The sequence below is a fragment of the Bombus pyrosoma genome, linkage group LG6 (genome assembly GCF_014825855.1).
Source record: "Bombus pyrosoma isolate SC7728 linkage group LG6, ASM1482585v1, whole genome shotgun sequence".
Classification (NCBI taxonomy): Eukaryota; Metazoa; Arthropoda; class Insecta; order Hymenoptera; family Apidae; genus Bombus; species Bombus pyrosoma.
The window spans coordinates 6911434-6931313 of record NC_057775.1 but is presented as its reverse complement, the minus strand read 5'-3'; the positions used below and the strand labels follow the sequence as shown (position 1 = coordinate 6931313).

Genomic DNA, 19880 nt, shown 5'->3' with positions numbered 1-19880 from the left:
AGTAATTTTCCAACGGATCGTAAGATCGATTTTAGCTCGTAGTCGAAATTAAATAAGAAGAAGAATATTTGTCGATATCGGAAACGAAGCGATCGTCGGATCTTATGTTTTAGTTACATTTAAATCTTGTTTATCCGCTTGCTACGAGACGTTGCCGAATGTTATCATAATTACGTTTGCGAAATTATAATTAACGAATCATTTTATTTATCACAGGTAACGTTACACCTATCCGACTAGTTTTGAGACGATATTATATTTTTGCAAACGAAACAAGCCACGTTCTGCGCAAATATTTATCCTCCAGGTACCTGTCTATTCATTGTAAAAGGATATTTTCTTCCGAAGGTAACGATAACTGTAAATATTTCCTTATTTACCTAGATTGGATCGTAAATGAATAAACGATCACGAGTATACTTACTTTATATATTTTACTTTTCAATTTTACTATTGTTTCCCTATTAAATCCCTAAAAACCTATTTAAACAGCATTAGCCAATTGGTTAAGCAAAACCTACACAGGCGTCCTTTAAAAGCTAAGAACCTACGAATAATTTCCATCGATAGAATAAAACAATCCGCCTATTTACCAACCTTGTGCTTGACTCGATCGCCATATAGTTGCGATTCTTCAGCCAACGATGTTTCATCGGCGTGCACGATACGTACACACTTGCGTGTTTCAGTTACACGGTTCTCCCGCGGAAAATCGTACTCCGATTTGGAGGATCGTGGCCGCGCGATAACGGGTCACCTCTTATATACCGAGCGGCGCTAAATTGAAATCCCGAGAAAAGAGAGCGGTACGCGGCAAAGCCGTTAGGAGACGGCGTATGTGTGTGTGTGTGTGTGCGCGCGCGCGCGCGCGCCTAAGTACAGGCGAAGGGGTGGGGTTAAGCGGAGCAACGCGTCCGCTGAAAAATTATAATAATCACTTTAGAAATTAATGGTACGTCCGCCGAGGCACGGGAGAGATCCGTGCCGGGAGTGACAAGGTGGTTGGCCGGTGGTGGGGGGTAAGAGAGCGGCGTGCAAATGGCGACTCCAGTTCCGTCGAGCCAATCGTTGCACGCGCATCCCGGAATCGAGTGAACGCTGGCTACGCCCAGCCACGACGTCACCATGTCCTGCGCATAGAGTCACTTCTCTACCACACTCGTCGGAAGAGTATCACTCGCCGCACTCGTATCCAGCGTCGCTTATCACACGCGCCTTCTTTTTCTCTCTTCTACTGGATGCCGGCTCGTGACCTACGCGCACGCGACAAAAATCACGATACAGCGGTGAACGATAAGTCAGCCGTCGAGTTCTTCGTACGGATCCGTGGGCCTTCTACGGATACGTTGCAAACTTGACGAGAATCGAAAAATCGAAGTATCGAAGCTCGAATGGTTGGAGAGATTGACGAGTCGATTCTGCGAGCAGAACTGTTTTTTGGCGGGAACAGTCTGGGAAAAGTGTGCCGTGGGTGATAGTGTTGCCAGTGGATCGACGTTACGCGAGAGACGCGAAGCACCGTAAAAGTCAGGTTCGAGTGAATTTTTCGCAAAACAAAACAATGATCGTGCAACAATGGTGCGACAAAATGGTTCCATGGTTTGCGAACAGTGATTAACCTCTCATTCGTTCAACATCGTATATTCTTATTGACTGGAGATACTTATCTTCCCGCCGGTATTATAAATCTACCGTTCGTCGAGTATTCTATCACATAGATATATAGAAATATAGCGCTGCTGTACGTACATTTTCCATCGGTCTATCTATTTTAAATCGTACGAAACGACGCTAACGTTCGACGAGACTGTCAAGAGTTGTTGAATTTGCTTACTGGTGATTGCCGTCGGATCGAAAGAACGGAATAAATAAGAATAATAAAGTGAATGTTAGGGTGAAATATCGAGGATTTTGTTGAACGTGGTGGGGGGTGTTGTAATTTGCGAGAAGATCGGCAATAGCGTCTTCCGAACCGTTAGGTGGAGTCGTTTGGAAAAGTGGTCACGACGCAACAAACGGTGACGAGTTGTCCAGGGGGTAGTGAAGGCGGCGTCGGTGCAGGTGGCGGTGGCGGTGGCAGCGAGAATACGGTCCCGTATGCGGCTACAACGGGTCCGGTAGAGGAGGTGGAGGCGCAGGAGGTGGAGGTAGAGGTCGACGAGGTTAAGATGGAAGCCGAAGAGCATCTTGCGAGAGAATACGTACAGGAGTTTGTTCTTGATCATCTCGATCCCGCCGACGTCAAACGAGAGGTTAGTTGTTGATTCCTCCCGTTGGAGGTTTACATTCTTTTATATTCGTATTAGCCGTGTTTTATCCTACATCCGTACTTATATACCTATATGTTGCGGCGAAAGCGTCAAATTTAGTAAATAGTGTACACGACTGTGTGGGTTCGTCGGTGTATACGAATTTACACGAAGTTCCAAAGTACGAAGGTATAGACAGGTAGATACAAAGAAATTCGTATCTAGTATTTTTAGTAAGTTTGCTCGTTTACATATATCATGCGAATAATGTAGTAGTGCGTTTCTGTTACTAGTGACAAAACTTAAATTTTGTTGTTTCAAGATAGATATTTACATATTTGTGAAAAGTGACGTGTATGTTTACCTACGCGTAGGGTATATATTTATCAAACTGATACGTATATTCGCTGTAACGTATAGGTATGTATAATGTACACTTAATACGCAGTATCGAATATTTACTATATAGAAAATATTATATGTATACTATGTAAGTATTAGATTTACTGTATGAATATACTTACCTAACTAAATAACGTTTGTATGTTCATACGATAGCTAAATATGCCTAACCTGCCTATGGAATGCACATAATATATAAAATAGCCAAAGTAAAGCGGAACAATTTCCATTTTGGTTACATTCCTTTAATAGGTTTTCGTAAGAATACGAAATTCCCTAAATATCCACAGTCGATATTAAATTACGATTTACATACATACATACATACATACATATATATATATATATATATATATATATATATATATAAAGAGAGAGAGAGTTAGATATTTTAATTTATTTTTCAATATCGTGAATGTTTTCATTTTTATTTGCACCTAATAAGAATTAAATTTAGTAATTAATGAAGTTTGACTCGATAAATGACAGCGTTGTATAGGGATTTTTATAGTTTACGATGTCGCTTGATTCTTTGAATTGAAACACTCGAGAGTATAGTACGAATATATAATATAATATGATATATAATAAAAATATGATCACTGTCTTGATGTTTTGCATTGGAAATATGCTACTTTAAATGGAAAGAGCATAAGTAGGCACTTAGGTACTCGTACATTTTAATAGAGTTTCGCTCAAACGCGAAAGGTGTTCTTGCAACGATATTAAAAATAGCTTCCTGTTACAAAACGAGGTAAAATTCAACAAGTAGGTATTATTATCTATAGTTCATCGACTACATGGTAAAACGAGATTGATCAGTACCTAAACGACGAAAAACTATGATAACTTCTTAATCACGATGCATCGTGTATTAAATATAAGTTACTTCTCGAAACATCGATTTTTTACTCTAAATTAAGCGTACTTGTTACGCGATTTTTTCACGACAGAATTAATTTATCGAATTATACTAACGATCGGAAAATAATTTTCGTTACGGCCGTCTGTCGATGGGCGTTCATTGAAAAAGATTATTCGCAGGTTATATTTTTTTGTTTTTTTTTCTCCCTTCTTTTTTTCTTTTTTAGCGAACACAGAGACGAATTAATTCATACGCGTTGTGATTTAACACACGCTGAAAGTTTCCACTGACGTTGAAATCGTGTGTGTAAATGGAGTCACGTGCGTTGTTCTACGTTACATAAGCTTGAAATTATTACGTTATATATTTATATGAAAAGCGGAAAACGGAACATGTTTCCATATAAACATCGGACGATAAATATTAAACTCTTCGAGCGATTTCTCGAGGTTTTCGGATTTCAATGAAAAATAGATACCCACCGTTATCATGGAAATTATACGTATCGATCGAACGATATATTTTTCTGCGCGAAATAGACGTTAGTCCAAACTTTTCTGTTTTAATTTCTCTGCCCCAAGAATTTCTTGTTTACAAAAATTATGATAATGTATTATTATAGGTAGGTACACGCGTTAAGAGATAGGTATCTATCTACCTGCTTGGAAAAAATATTTCAGGTTTGTATTTTAATTCTAATAATTCGATAAAAGGAATCCGATGGTAGATTATCGAGGAATATTTATTGCTCGAAATTTCGGTTTACGTTCAAGGATCACATGATTTCTAGATACGTTACTCGTTGTTATTTAAACACTTAGGTCAACAAATTAGTGCTTAAACCAATCGCGTCTCTATAAACAACGCTCAAAGTATTACTTATATAATACTCCATATACTTTCGAAACACGTCGATACATTATCAAATAGGCAACTTGCCACCATTTCCAATCTGATTAATTACATCGTGTATCATCTCCATTTCTATTTTCTTCCATACTTGATGCCTGGAATACAGAGTAAAAAAAAAAAAAAAAGAAATAGCCGGAATAACATGGATTATGACGAGAATTAGATATTAAAATTATAAACTAAGCTTATAAACCGATTAAACTTTATTTGTAGAAACTAATTTGTCTTCGTCGAAGTAGCATAATATCAATCAATATTATCAAATGTATTTCAAATGTATACATGTTGATACTCGTGAATATTTTTTCTTGTCTTTGTCGATAAAAAAATTATATCAGGATAAGTAACGTCTATACGAGATAATTAAGTAATATCTTTTATTACACAGTGATGTTTATTTTCCTGTACCAACTAACTTTCCCCTGGAACGATTTGTTTGTATCGACAAGAGTAACCAAGATATTAACGAATGCTAGATAAACGAAATATATAATGTACCTATCTCGTAGATGTAATATAACGTGTGACAGGGTAAGCTAGGAATCAGAAGGATATTTGAGTTGAGCTAAGTAATTCGTCTTGTAATTTGTTAAATTCGATTATCAACATAACGGGAACACCGGAATCTAAGTTTGAAAATAGATTACATAACACTTCATTAGTGGCGTAACGAAGTATACGTTGTGTACTTACATAGTCAGCTCGCTGGTCATAATTTTCATTGAGGATAAAACTCCTACTCATAGGAATGAGAGGTTCGTTCAGCTAACGTTAATAGTTAACGATAATAGTCACTAACAAATGTTGATTCTCAGTTGTAATTATTGTAATTCGGTAGTGTATATATGTGTATATATGTATCACGTACTTTATTTCTAGAAATTATTTGATCGTTTAATCTTATTACGTTTCCTGTAGTATCTCATCGCTGACTCAGATATAATTCCGCAATAGGATCGTTCGAGTCATTTTCTCGTTCCTGATACTTTGTCCTGCAGGACCTCAGGTGTACGATCGTTTGCTCGTTCTTTCGTTACAACACGAAAGACTACGTTAAAGTCTCACATTAGGCTATCCGGAAAGTGTCTTTCTTTTACAGACACGTCTTTTACAACGATGCATCTTTGTACAAACATGAAACCTAATCTAAATTGTTGTGATCTTTATCTTGATAGAACAAAATGGATTATATGTAATTCGATAAAATAATATAAAACGGAAAATGTTGTGCATCCATTATTTCTTTATAAAACGAAAGAAGCTTCTCGGGCGACTTAGTAGCATTGGGTTGGTAACTAAGTTATTGCGAATATTGTCAATACTACCTAATGACAAAATCCCCAATTACTTAGTTGCCAACCCAACAGACCTCACAACGAGTTCGATTGTTCTTCGGAAATTCGAAGGCCGATCGTTTAGAAGGTCGAAGCTTAGACGATAAAGTCATAATACTGTTAGACGAAGTGAAAGAGGGGAAGAAATTAACCAATCGCTATTTGGTTATCCAGGTAAGAATCAGCTCACCAATGATGGTGAACGGTAGTGTGGTGCAATTACCTGGCCAGGCTCTACAAGCGCAAGGTCTAGCTCTGGCACCTCTGACGCCGCCGGCGCACGAGCTTGAACAACCCCATCCACTTTACGGACAGCCGCACATTCAGGTGCAGCACGGCGTCCTGGTGAAGGCACCACCGGGTGCAGCTTCTCATCTGACGACCCTTTCGCATCCTGGAACACCGCCTGATACGCCTCCGGTCTCAGCGTCGCCCCCACCGTTGCAATTGCATCGGGGCGATCGCGATTCCCGCGATAGAAGTCTGTTTCTTCATTTGCAACAACCTAACTCCATCGTACAAGACGATATGCAGGCTGGTGAGGGCTTTTGCAGACAGCCCGGAGTCATGGGTTGGTTGACGCAGTCCCTCAGGCAGGAACCGCTCGACCTCAGGCCTCACTGCCCTCAGGAGCAAACACCGGAACCTCATCACGAGGCTTGGCCCTCTGCACCTATGCACCATCATTTCCAAGACCCGCAACATCTGCAGCGACACACCAAGCATACAGGTGAGTGTAGGAATTTGTTTAGATACTTCTCTCAGGTAGATCTCTGAGACAGATGGATTTCGTTTTTAACGCTTTCGTGTCTTTCTTGAACCATTGTTTATTTATTAGATCGTATTTCTCTACTGTTAGAACGTTTATTAAGATCGAGGGAAGTAAGGAGGAATCGTCGTTGATGCGCGCGTATTCTAGTTTCAGTTTTACGCTAAAGATTTTCTTGAAACATCAAAAGTCCTGTCTTTGGTTGAAACAACAGCGGCATTGATATATTTTAAATTTAAAAAATTAATATCTTATTAATTTTCTCTCATGGTTATTAATAATCAATTTTGGACAGCGTTTCTTTGCTATTAGAAGTAAGATGGATCGTTCAAACGAAAGTTATATCGTTTTATCAAATATGATTATAGTCGTTGTAGCATACAATAGTCGTAAATTAGAATCGCAACTACATGTTACGTTAAAGTATATTTTATGACAATACAAATGTCTGGAACAACAGAGTGATGTTACTTGCTCTGAGCACTCGAAGAATTAGTATTTCTAGAGAAATTAAAAAGCTGATAGTCGCGTCGAAAATTTACTTAAAATTCGTAGATCTATCTTATTGCAACGACTGTAAAATATAGCAATGATGCATTATGTTTATCTCTGTTAGAGCTTCATCTCTACACGAATTATCCTATTCGCTGGCTACGCAAACCTTCTGCTCATATCATAATCCTAACATGCCCTCTTGAAAGTGATTTTTGTATTTTTATTTTCTGACACAAAGCATATGCTAAATACACTTTAGCTTGAAATTTTTGGCTACTGTGAGCTATTGGCGCTACGAATTGGCATTAGATTGAAATCGTTGGTACATCAACGCACCTACTTTTCATTTGTCGTAACATTAAAACAATCAAGTGGCTGTTAAAGGATTAGAAGATCACAAATTGAGCGAGAATTCTCAGTTACATGTAGCTTATATAAGGGTAGGTAATTAACTGCTTTGAATCATGTTTATTGAATTACAAAATAGCGAAAGGTTTATTAGAGGAAGGTGTAAGGATATTCTGAATGTCGCAACTAAATTTAGAATGAAAGATCTGATCAATCCAATCAATAGCCACAATTAGCGTGTAATTTTAGACTAAACATAAAGTCATCGTTCTTGATAGCAATAACAATGATATGATTCTGAGTTTGTTTAAACTTCTTACGAACGCGTTAAAAAATACAACAAATTCTGGCAAAATGGAAAACGTGTACACGAGATCAACTGCAAAGTACAATAATTACGTAAGATCGTGCTTGAAACGCTGGCCATTACGAATTTTAATCATGATCATGCCGTCCTATATCAAATAAAATATATATTGACTTCACAACTAAGTGATTGCCGATTTTGTCATTAGATGGTAATGACAAAATGACCAATTCGTGGTGGAATTGTAGAGGATTGATAAAACGGTAACGAGAACTTGCTGTTGCAAATATATTTGAAATAAATTAAATAAATATAGACAATGTCCAAAGTCGCTCGTACAAACGTATTCGCAAAGACAGTGTATGATCGCTCGCAGATAACTCGTGTAACTCGTATGACTCGTGAAACATTAGGCGGTAATGACAAAATCCGCAATCACTTAATTGTCAGCCCAATATAACGTGTGTACAGGTATCTTTTTGTGTCATAGTTTAATTAAATAGAGATAAATACGTCAAGTTGGATTCGTTATTGGGTAAAATATAAAAAGAAATACGGACGAATTATGTCATATTTAACGATAACTTATAAGGTACGAACCAATTGAAATAAAATGTCAAACGCGACTTGTTCTTTGCGACATGCAGCCAAGAGTTTTAAATCTTTCGCGACGGCAACTTTAACACTAGAACTACCGATAGTTGAGACGAAGCTAGTTCTACCAAAACCAGTGAAAATGACTGGTTTTTAAAAAATACGTAATAATAGAATATTTTTATATTTATTGATTTATTACTTTCTTACACAAGGAATTCCATGTTATGTGGTACATTTTTGGTATTATTAATCCATCTGGGTTCCCTAAACGAGGGTGAACACAATTATAAAATTGTAGAAGCAGTCATTTTGACTGCTGTGATATTTCTAGCGTTAGCATCTAGCGATCTAGCGATCGATCCGGAATTTTCCTGATATCTGGTATCATCATATGGAATGATACGCGGTAAAAATTTGAAAAACGTGTGGCAAGTTGTAGAAAACGAGGAAACTGGTTGATCGAGGTTCGATAAACAGATTGCAGGACCCTTTTACACTTTGACAAGTACCAGTCATCTTGACTGCTATTGGTATAGGTAGCCTTGATACAAAATTATTTTCACTTTGAATACATTGAAAAGAAAATAAAATTCATTATATTATTGTTTTAGTTATCGTTGCGAAAGTTATTACATCATCGTGGAAAAATATATAACGTAAAGTAGGAATTTTAAAATAAAATTGTAAAACCAGTCAATTTGACTGGTATGGTAGTTCTAACGTTAACCATCATTATCGTGATTGCTTTTATTATACAGAACAGAGATGTCAATGTTTGTTTTAAAGTATACGGCAGACAGAGACGATGTTCATTTTACGATCACCTATCTTGAAAGTTTTTCGATTTGACGAAGCTGCGATATAATTTAAAAAATGTCCCGAATGTAACGAAATTCGAATTTTCATCGTGAAAGCGAAACGAGAAAGTAATTCCGTAAAATAGCCGGAAAATTAAGAAATTTCGTTTGTACGTTATTACCTACCGATAGGTTTATACTATCAGCTGTGGAGAAAGGTTTCCTGCTTTTAGTTTTACGTTCGACGTACATTCGATTTTTCTGAACGAAACATATTTCATTTCTGAAAATCGAAGCATCTCCGATTACTAAAATATCCTCCGTTCATACGAATGGCTTCGTTTCCATTTCTCAACCCTTTTAATTCGGGATTTCTCGCTATTTTTGCATCTCGAACTTCGCACGATTGATTCGCGATTAGAATCAACATCTTTTTGGGAAGATTTCTAACACTTTTTACGTACCACATGCACCTTGGCATTGTCATCAGGAATAAGACACGTTGTTTCAGTGGATTTAGCGTTGTTTTTGTTTTCACTGAAACGCAAACAGATCGCAGCGTTAAATAGCATTTATTAAAAAGTACACTATTTAAATAATTAAATGTCAGTACAGTAGACACGTTAAAGAACGATGACATATTTGGATTGAAAGCGACCAAGCTAAAGTTTTGAAACAGTGGAAGTGTTCAAATATGGGAACGATTGAACACAGAGAGTGGCGTTGCAATTTGTTGCAGGTTGTTGCAATTGGATATTTTTGCAGCTTTTTACTTTCCTACTAATTTCACTGGTGCGATCGTATGCGAACAGTCAGCAAGCAATAATTGATTCGAAACGTCGAACCGATATAAATTTAAAATTATAGCGATAAGCGTCACGCGTACATCGTTCCATCGATGTTCTAGCGTGTCACGTTAAATCAGAATATATCTTTAGATGTTCCTTCATTGTGCTGCTTATACGACTATAATCAAAAAGGATCCACTTTCGAACATTTCGTCGAATACGTTGGTCGTTCTTAATCGTCTCGCGCAGATATCTCGCGGTGTAACGTTGCTCAACGTGAAGTCTCCAACTATTGGGTTGGCAATTAAGTGATTGCGGATTTTGTCAATAACATCTAATGACAAAACCCGCAATCATTTAGTTGCCAACCCAATAGATCTCACAACGAGCGTGTCTTTTCACGAGATGTTTCCACGTTTTCGCGAATTCAAGTGTAACGTTTCGGTTCACGACGCGTCTAATTCACGAGCAGCCACCAACGAATCAGCCACGTCACACGCAAAGTATGTTACACGTTTAAAAGCAAATTTTCCGCACGCGAGACGACATTCGGTTCCGAATACTGTAAAATCCACGTGCCACACGTCTCTCGTGCGTTTCGTCCGCGATAAAAAGGGGTTAATAAGGAGGCACGAAATGGTTTGTCCTTTAGAAAGAGGAAAACTGGAAGTCGGCAAATATTGTTGTCGCAGGTGGATACATCACGATGTCGGGCCACATAGAATACTATGGGAGTGCGGGAACAGGCGGCGGGATGCTTCCCGCGGGCGGAAGCGGTATGTCAGGGATGGAAGATAGTATGCAGGGCATACAAATGCAACCGGGAAGACCGATGAGCGTTTGTTCAGTGAGTTCTTGCGCTGCTGGTGGCTCGACTCCACCGCACAGAGGCAATGTCCTTTACCAGAATTGCGGGAGTAACAATCCCCAGGAAGAACTCATGAACGACGAGCTGCTCATGTCGCTTTCCGTACGCGAATTGAACAAACGCCTTCACGGTTGCCCGCGGGAAGAGGTGAGTCAGGTCTTTTACATTTTTAATGACACTTTCGCATAGGTAATGCCTCGCTTTCGTTTCATTCACAATTTTCAGTTCGCCATTCGTTTGCTCCGCGTGTTTGTACCTTTTGCGATTCTTCTTCGTACGGTAGAACTTTGATTATTGTGGGAATACGAATCCAGGATGATTATTTCGTCAGAGAACTCGGTAAATAAGAATAAGAAGCGAAAGAAATTGTCATGTTTTTATTCAAAGATATTCTTTAACAGGTTTTTTCGCGTTAACTGTCTTTCCCTCAAACTTAGCTATTAATAATCATCAGGAAAAAGTTTTCCAGTTATCCAGAGATCGTTTAATCTTGAAAAAGCGCGTCAAACCGTCTGGCAGTCGATCACGCGTGTTGATATTAAATTCTGTAAGACAGTTCGAAATAAATGATCCCCTCTCGTACGGAGACAAAGTTATTCGAGTATCTGAGGAGAACGTGAAATGATCAATTAGAATAATCAGGTTCTACCAGGTACGTATACAGATTTCTTTATCGCGGTGTTAGTACGATTTCTTGTAAACTGTTTGCGCTTGATGGATTATTTAACCGTAACGATTAAGATGAATGGATTTGAAGAGAATTTTTTGGCGAAATCGCGCAATACATAGGATTTTCCTAGTTAGATAATTACGTGTGAAGCGAGCGTGAATTGGTATATTGGTATCTATGTATTATCCATGACTGCAGTAGAACGAACCGTTTGTTGATTAGACGCGCGATTCTGTTCGCTGTTCGCGATGTTAGCGTCCTTTCATTTTTTAACTTCTTTTTATACACGATTGTAAAAATTAGTATTCAGCTGGAGAAGTTTTCTCAAATCATTTCTACAGTAATTTTGATCCACCTTGTACGAGCTGATTTACGTATTATTAGCGATATTTGAATTTTAAAACAGCTTTTATATAGTTATACGATACACTAAATATATTCTCTTTTAGTTATTCGTAGCATACGAAGAATTGAAAATTTCCTTCCGTTCCTTCGATATAGAAACGAAGGTTTCGTTTGGAAAACAAACATTTATACGCAAGTAACACATTGATGATCTAATTAGAATCTATCCTGACGCGCAATAACGATACATTATTTTAATCAACGTATTTCGCGAATTTGTCGTCCGAGGAAAAGACGAGCTAACTCGTCGTTCGTATATTTCAGGCATAGTAAATTATACGACGAAGTAACATTAAATCGTTATATTTCTATTAAAAGCATATTGTCACGTTTACCTTCGCGACGAACGAAACAAAGCAATTCGACTTTATTAATTTTAAATTTCCAATACGTAAAAGCGGTTTCCAAATAAGAAAACTACGTACTCGGATTACGGATGAACTCTAACGTGGGCAATTATGTTTCTTGCAAAAATTTGTTACCTTCTATCGAAAATATCACGAGATCGCTGTGGATCCCTGTTCTTTGGATATTTTTACGTTGAAGGTAAACAAGACGTAAAAGCAAAGCTTCAAGCTTCTTTTTACGCTGTTTGCATGACCAGCGTATTAATTGCTCCCACGTACGGGTTAACTAACGAAATAATACAGAACCATACCAATTCACCTCTTACGACACTCTTTTCCTCGTGATTTTCCATCGAATTAGTTGGTAAAACGGATCTCCCTGTTCTACAAAGGTGGTGCGTTTGAAGCAAAAGCGGCGAACCTTGAAGAATCGTGGTTACGCTCAGAATTGCCGTAGCAAACGTTTGCAACAACGACACGACCTCGAGACGACAAATCGCAATCTGCAGAATGAACTTCAGCGAATGAAGATCGAGTTGGCTCGAATCCAACAAGAACGTGATCTTTTCAAGCAAAGATGGGATATTCTTAGAACGCGACAGGGCCATAATCACAATCATCATCAGCAACAGGCGTCGCAGCAGCAGCAGCAACAACAACAGCAAGCGCAGTCGCAACAGCCACAGCCGCAGCAGCATCAATCAAGTCAACAACAACAGCAACCGCCTCCACAACAGCAACATCAACCAGCGCCTGCGAGTCCAGAAGTTTATCTGTGACATCGACAGCGCCGAGGAGGCGCTTGCTGGACCTGAACAGACATCCGTCGTGCGCTCGTACGAGGTTCTCGATCGGTGAGTAGCGACTATTATTTTTCTTTCTACTCCGAGCAAAGTAAGAGAGCTGTGCGGTTTGTTTGAGTATTCGAGACGGATATTCGAAGGATTAGGATACGAAGCGTAATGCCTCTTCTGTTTTTAAGGTCCTACGAGGACGAGTGACTTTTTCACGCTGCGTTTTTCCTGCCAGCTCTGCGTCTTCGTTGTTTTTAACCGAGAAAACGAAGGAAAACACGCAGCGAGGACGCAGCGTGAAAAAGTCGCTCGTCGGCGCCGCATCTAAAGGGGATTCTCGCTTTAGCGTAGCGTATTATGTTAGGATATTACTTGCGGATATTTATGCAAATTTATATCTTCGTAGAGACGACTAATCCTTAAAGGCAATCGTCGAAGGAAATTCTCTCGCGGATTTTTTATCTTCCAGTTGTAGCGTGCACTTTTCGTTAGTTTAGAGACCAACGAAATCAAACGGATCAAATGTTTTACTCTGATTCAATGTCAAGCAAGGAATAGAAAAATTATCGTTTGCAATAATTACGAGAATATAATCTTACAACAGACCGAAATTTCAGAGAGTTTGAAAAACGAAACGTAGGCAGAATTTTGTTTTACGTAATAAATATCATCGCGATTATTGTACTCTGGTTATATCATAGATTTTTGTATAAATATCGTGTTTATTCTGGGTAGTCTTATACCTTCAATTAAATATCCAATAATTGTATAAAAATCCGCAATTTAGTTTATTATTATTTGTACATTTGAACGACGTACGTATTTTAAAGTAACCCTTTTCAGTATTGTTGTTATATTTTTGTTTCGATAACAATCGTTGTCTTAGAATTATGGTGTTCCAAGGTCTTTTTATTTGAGTTCCCGAAGGATACTTGGACTACAATATTTTTGTTACTCTAACAATAATGATATTTATATTATTACTGTGAATGTTTCAAGTTTTCAATTCAATTTTGTAATTTAAGTCCTCGGAATAACTCATTGAGAATTGTAAATGTAATTCCATAGCATCTACTCGATCGAATGAACTTTTTCTAGTTTTCTGTATGATGTTAGGTATACGCACATGTATATAGTTTACGCCTTAGATAAAGATTTGTTTCTAATTTGATATCTTATACTTTGTTTTTTATTTGTTACCCGTCACAGTTAGTTTTACATCTTCTTTATTTTTAATAGTAATATTGTTCCTTTAGATTCTTAGACGTTCCATCTACGTATTTGTATATTTTATAACAAAACAAAGACAGTCGTTCTCGTATTTTTGTCAAGAACAATGCAAAGCGATCGTTCGAATGGGATTAAAACTGTCCTTTAGATTTTCCATCGGATCAACTTGTAATCTCTGCGTAAATCCTCATATTATAACGAAAATCCTTTCGGCTTTACGTCTCTCCAGAAATATATTCAGAATCTCCATCTTCGTAAACTACACTGCAATGTTTATTTCCTTTCTTTATTCAAATTATTTTCCGCCGCGCAGTATCCACGGAAGAAACGTTCCATTATCCAAGAACGTAAGTTAAAAGCGAGAAGTCTTATGGAATTCGTGATTTCAAAGAGTTTCTTTCTTTTTTCTGCTTCCAATATCCTTCGTTCGATTCGTTTCAAAAAGTGACATTATTTCTGCCTGAAAGAAGGCAATCGAATACCAAAGACAACCGAAGAATAGTTGATGGTTATTTGCAAAGTGATCGACCTTATCGATTTCAATGATCTTGAAATATGCTATCAACCTCTTTTCCCGTACATGTCAACGTTGCTCGATTTTAATTTAATATTTGCGAAAAACCAGTTCAATATACCTTACGATTATTTTGATCAATTTGCTCCCATTTGGCACAGAAGGACCTGCTAACTTATTTTCTATAATCATTCTCGACTCACGTAAGAAAGAAAACTCAGTGAGTTGAATTTGGGTTAGATGATTATCGTTTGCCGGTGTCGATGATGTAGCAACTTAATATCTTAAGTAATAAGAGCGATACATGCCATAGTAAGCCTCGTATTATATTATTCTTATTCAAAACTGGCAACGCTTTAGCCATGATATTGAAAAAAACGGGATTATTCGATCATTAAAATCATCGTACGTCGTGGAAACAGAAACTTTCGCGAATATCTCGGAGAGTAAAGCCGAGCGACGGTAACACGTGCAGGGAGAAGTTGTTGCGAATGTCGAACCTGACAATATATTTCAAGATCATTGGAATCGGCAAGTTGATCCGCTCCGTGACCAAACGATTGCTTTAGAACGAAATAATTGTTTTTAGCTCGGGAAGCGAAATCATAACGATGATCTTTTCCCAAAACTTTGTTCACAGTGACATACCTGTGCGCGTGGGACTGAAAGACAAAGAACCAGACGAACAGCCGGGTATATCCTTCGAGAAACAACGTTTGTTTCCTTCCTCTTTTCAATCGAGTCTTAAGTCTTAGGCACGTTTTTAAGCTCGTCTACGTGTATATAGCATTCAGTTCTCCTTCCTTTTCTTTATATGTATAGCTTTGTTAAGTGACGTGAAAAAATAAAAAAAGAGCCTTGACTGTTAAAACCAACTTTGTAAATCGTGTATGGAGTTAGCAGCGCAACTAAGCTGTCGTTAGACTAAAGGTAATTAGATCTATTCTCATAGGTATATAAATATATTGCTCGCGGTAGGCTGGACGTCTTTACCAAATATTGTACCGAAAAGAAGAAGAAAAAAAAAAAGAAACGGGATAAAGAAAAAAGAAGGAAATATAAGCGAACTTCGTCGAAGCGCGAAAAAGGAGAGAGGCAAGGATGTAGCTTAAGGTCAGAGGTCTAGCGTTCACGAGGCTCATCCTTTTCTTTGTTATTTAATTTCTAGCCAAATCATAATACCATTGATACGTTTGTCACGAATGATCGGTTTGGATAACCTTCGTTACCGCTTATTATCGCATATTATACGTATTTCGTGTTTGTAATATTAATTCTCCATTGGTATCTTTGGATCATAGTTTTTCGCGTTTTCCATATTTTGTTATCGTTGTTCGCATTGGGTTACTTAATTTTAAGTTACTTAGCGAGTATCCACGAGTAGGATATTCTTTATTTTACAAATTCAGTCACCCTATCGTAAAGAAATTTATTACGTTGGAGGAGAGCATGACAGAATCGTTGCCGATATGCGCGATTTCTAGTCTCAATTTTGTTTCATTTTAGAGATTTTCAGGCATAGCTTCCCTTACGAAATAAAATTAAACGTTCGAGAAGCTATTAATCTTCGTCCATCAACTTGTGAAACAGAGAATACAGAATAAGATTAAAGATCGAGAAATTAAGTAACCTGACTAAAAGCGTTCCGGTTATCTATGGTTCAACGGTATCATTTAGGAATTGATACAACATGTAGAGCGTGATACATTCAACATAATTCGTTGCGTTAACTGTTCAAGCTCGATTTTTAAACGTGGCATAGTTTCTTACGAATATCATAGAAAGAATCATAGAGCAACGTTGTTTACGAGTGGAGCCCCTTGCAAGCTCCGATCCTCTTCGTACGTCGTTATAAGAAAAAGGCAGTTGACATTTTTAACACGACCTCCCTATTTTTCTACCTCGGTTTTAAACAGAAGGCGACACGCCACAGCGGTGAGAATCCGTTTCATACGAGAAGCGAGACGGCTCGACCGGTACCAGCTTTTACAATTTGGTGTTGGCGAATCGCTATCCGTTTCCATCGTTCCTTATCGCTCTCTTCGTTTACATTAATTTTTATATCTAAATAGTTACTTGCGTGGAGTATAATAGCGTAATCGAATTTTCGAGATCGAGTTGTGCGTTGCCACGATATCGAGGATCGTGCAGTTTATCAGCAGGACCACGGTCCTGGGAATTTATAATAATAAATAATATAATAAATAATAGTTAATATTTTCGTGCCAATATCCACGAACCTATTTAGAAAATGGCCAAATTTTTTTGGCCCATCTTTGGCCGAGATTGCTTAACCCTCTGACAATCGAAGACTGGGTCAATCTTGTCCCGTGTAGATATTTCACGTTCGTTACCTTCTAATCGTAAGATACATTTAGAAATTATCGTTCTACCGAATTGCGGTAGAACTTCGTTTATAGAAGTAACGTTCAACTTTCGATATCCCAACTTGACAGCTTAGTCTCTGTTATGCGAACTGTGGTCCAGCCACGGTCTTCCGTTACGTTCGAACGTGTATTCTTGTAACGGAGTTTACATGGAGAATAAGTTGTACGTTGCAATGATGGGACATTGGGACGCGTTACAGATACTACTGGTCAGCTGTTTGTTTCTACGTATCAGAATCCTTTCGTACAGTTCAGCCAGGTAACGTTGCAGGCGAAATTCTAGAAGCTACAGAAGAGTTACAGATTTTTCTCGATTAACGGCAGCGAGTTTGATAATAAATGAAATTGTACGCGTAAATGTTATGAATCGCAAGCCAGCTGAACGTTCGCGATAAGAAAGAAGTTTATAAACCCAGGATTGATAGTTTGTCAGCTGGTTAATATCATTTGTTAGCAAATTATCGTGCACGAAAGCCTTTTTTCTCTTCATTATCTAAACTGATAAGAAAGACCGCTAGACGATAGCTAGAGAATTCGTTGTCAGTCCTCTAAACTGTCTTGTTTCCCAACCTGCTCGGATAAACGAAGTTCTAACGATCACCAGTACGAACGATTTTATTTTTCAAGCAAATTTCCTTATTACTATGCTATGGGCTTTTACGAACTTACGTGATACGTAAAGTTGTAAATATACATATAAAAGGTTCAAAGTAAAGCAATTACTTACCATTTTTAGTACGTAGACGAGACGAACATCCATTCAACTTCTGTTTCTCTTTGATCGATTTTTGCTTCAACGGTATAAAATAAAATATCCTGCGCTAATAGCAACAATGATCCAGTCTTTGTTAGACAAGGGTTGATCGACGAGTAAACGGTACTGGAGGAATCATCGTGCATCGTTAAGAACGATTATCTTTTATCTTCATTTACCTTTATCGCGAAAGGAGAACCTTACGCGTTCTCTTTCATCTCGTTTCGACGTTCCGCGGTGCGAAATCCGATTGAAATCGTGTTGCACAGGTCGCTTCGTCTAATTAATAGAATTCGCTTCGATTATATTAGCGTCTACGAGCATGTTCGATCGTGCAGCGCGAATGGGACGAACGTGCGTTTTCAATGGGGTTCGACGCTAAGGAGAACCCAAGGATCTCAAGAAAATGCGTAAGAACGCGTGCCGATACATTTTCGTACCGACACCTACGGGAACAGTGATATAAATTTTAGTAATTATGGCACAAAATGATCTGTATACGGTAGATCTATAAATTATTAGTCGATTTTTAGGTTTGATTTTAGGGGGATCGTTAGACGAGAAGAAGAGGGGCTACGATGTAATGGTTTGCGTTGCACAGCGGCGTAAATTTTGTTGCCACGAATTCCTGGCCGATTACGAACGTACAATTCCTAGTAATCACGCATGATAGCGAATAATTGTCATACGATATATCTGAGAATTGGAATTCTCGAAGAAGCAGCAGCTTTCCTTTCTTTTTCTTTTGACGTGGTCATGCGGTTGCGAAGATGCGAAATTATCAGATTTGATACAAAAATTACGCCACTGTCATATCGAATGACATATGAATATACTATAATATATATTATTGTTTTGTCGTGATTGGATTACGTTAGGTCGTTTCTGTCGACCGAGAATGTTTCCGATTCGACTTAAAAATGTTTTAATTCCCGTTACATCGTCTCATGTGTACATAAAATAATTATTATACTTCTTATTATAAATAAACGTCGATATCGACAGTTTCAGATACGTTTGGCTGTGTTTTTCCTCCTTCGACTTTTTAATTATCATTCTATCCTTTTCCCCAGACACGTTATCCTCTTCGTTTCAATAAAGAAAAAACGAGACAACAGATTTTCATAGTTCGTGCAACTAATGGAGAGGAAATTTTTCCATAGTTTTCTTAACTCTCAAATGCTGTCGTATCACAAGGATTATTTCATTTAATTAGTTTATGCCGTTAAAACAGCTTGATGGTCTTTATCGCGTAAAATACAAAATATAAATTGTGATTGATTATCCTGAACTTAAGTAATTCTTTTTTTTTATTTGTCAATCGAAACTGATCGTTTACGATTCGATCGATTAAACTACCACTCGCCGCTAATTGTTTATCTTGACGTTATTTTAAAAAATAACTTTAACTTTTGTATGTTTGTAACTTTTGAATTTCGACCTGAGAACTACGAATATAAATATTTCTCGCATTAATTTCGCAGAAATACGCATTACGCAAATCATTCCCTGAAATTTCCGAATTTTTATAACTCGCGAAGCTTCCGAACGTTTCCAATTGCCTCACACGAAAGTAGACCGTCTTGCGAATTATTTCGAAATTACGAATTTCGTTATACGAAATAGGACGGTACGTACATGTTAATTCGTAACGATCGAATGTTTTCAGAGACATTAATGATACTAAAAAGTGTGATCAAAGACGCACTGGAAAAGATATATCTGCCCTAAAAAAAAAAAAAAAAAATAACGGTGAGAACAGAAATCTTGTTGAAATGTCCACGTACAGAGGTATAAATTAACGAGAATCAACCGTACGTCGGTTGTTCGAAAAGCGTCAACTTTATTCCACCAAAGTTCCAGTTCTTCCTGCGTTACCAATAACTAGAAAATATCCAATTGTCACGCTTTGTGTCTTTCACCATAGTATAGAACGTACAGTAATTCTGCCGAGGATAATATTTTACGTCGTTTTAGTCGAACATAGTTGCTCGTACTTATATCGATCGACGCAACAGCGAAGAAATAAACGAATGAAATCGCTTAAT

General features: G+C 37.8%; 1 protein-coding gene across 4 annotated transcripts in view; it reads left to right on the top strand.

The window, feature by feature from the left end:
• Window positions 1-1167: 1167 nt before the first annotated feature.
• LOC122568175 (chromatin modification-related protein eaf-1) overlaps window positions 1168-19880 on the top strand; it is a 76975-nt gene continuing 58262 nt past the window's right edge. The window contains exons 1-5 of one of the 4 annotated variants that reach the window (XM_043727589.1): window positions 1168-2252; window positions 5937-6492; window positions 10556-10887; window positions 12546-13007; window positions 15332-18846. In XM_043727589.1, the coding sequence (XP_043583524.1) occupies window positions 2169-2252; window positions 5937-6492; window positions 10556-10887; window positions 12546-12932 (1359 nt within the window). In that variant the 5' untranslated portion in view covers window positions 1168-2168 and the 3' untranslated portion in view covers window positions 12933-13007; window positions 15332-18846. Of the gene's footprint in view, window positions 2253-5936; window positions 6493-10555; window positions 10888-12545; window positions 18847-19880 lie in introns of those variants that run through there. The other 3 variants (XM_043727592.1, XM_043727591.1, XM_043727590.1) reach the window with 3 other exon arrangements.